Source organism: Bison bison, unplaced genomic scaffold (assembly GCF_000754665.1).
Source record: "Bison bison bison isolate TAMUID 2011002044 unplaced genomic scaffold, Bison_UMD1.0 scf7180017864371, whole genome shotgun sequence".
Taxonomy (NCBI): domain Eukaryota; kingdom Metazoa; phylum Chordata; class Mammalia; order Artiodactyla; family Bovidae; genus Bison; species Bison bison.
This window is the reverse complement of record NW_011494943.1, coordinates 15237325-15237536: the sequence shown is the minus strand read 5'-3', so window position 1 is coordinate 15237536 and position 212 is coordinate 15237325. Positions and strand designations below refer to the sequence as shown.

At 70.8% G+C, this 212-nt stretch overlaps 1 protein-coding gene across 1 annotated transcript in view; it reads left to right on the top strand.

Annotated features, from left to right (window-relative positions):
- Window positions 1-212, top strand: part of KCNH6 (potassium voltage-gated channel, subfamily H (eag-related), member 6) — a 22874-nt gene that overhangs the window by 14263 nt on the left and 8399 nt on the right. Inside the window, exon 9 of the mRNA XM_010856559.1 lies at window positions 5-151. Within this exon, the coding sequence (XP_010854861.1) occupies window positions 5-151 (147 nt within the window). The remainder of the gene's footprint in view (window positions 1-4; window positions 152-212) is intronic.

Below are 212 nucleotides of genomic sequence, written 5' to 3'. Positions count from 1 at the left end.
GGAGTTCATCCGCTTCCACCAGATTCCCAACCCGCTGCGGCAGCGCCTGGAGGAGTACTTCCAGCACGCCTGGTCCTACACCAACGGCATCGACATGAACGCGGTGAGCCCCTGCCCCTCGGGCCCGGGTGGGGCGGGCCGCCTGGCTCAAGTCCCAGCTCCGGCGAATGCCCCCGGGGCAGGGCGGTGGGGGGAGACCAAGGTCCCGCAGG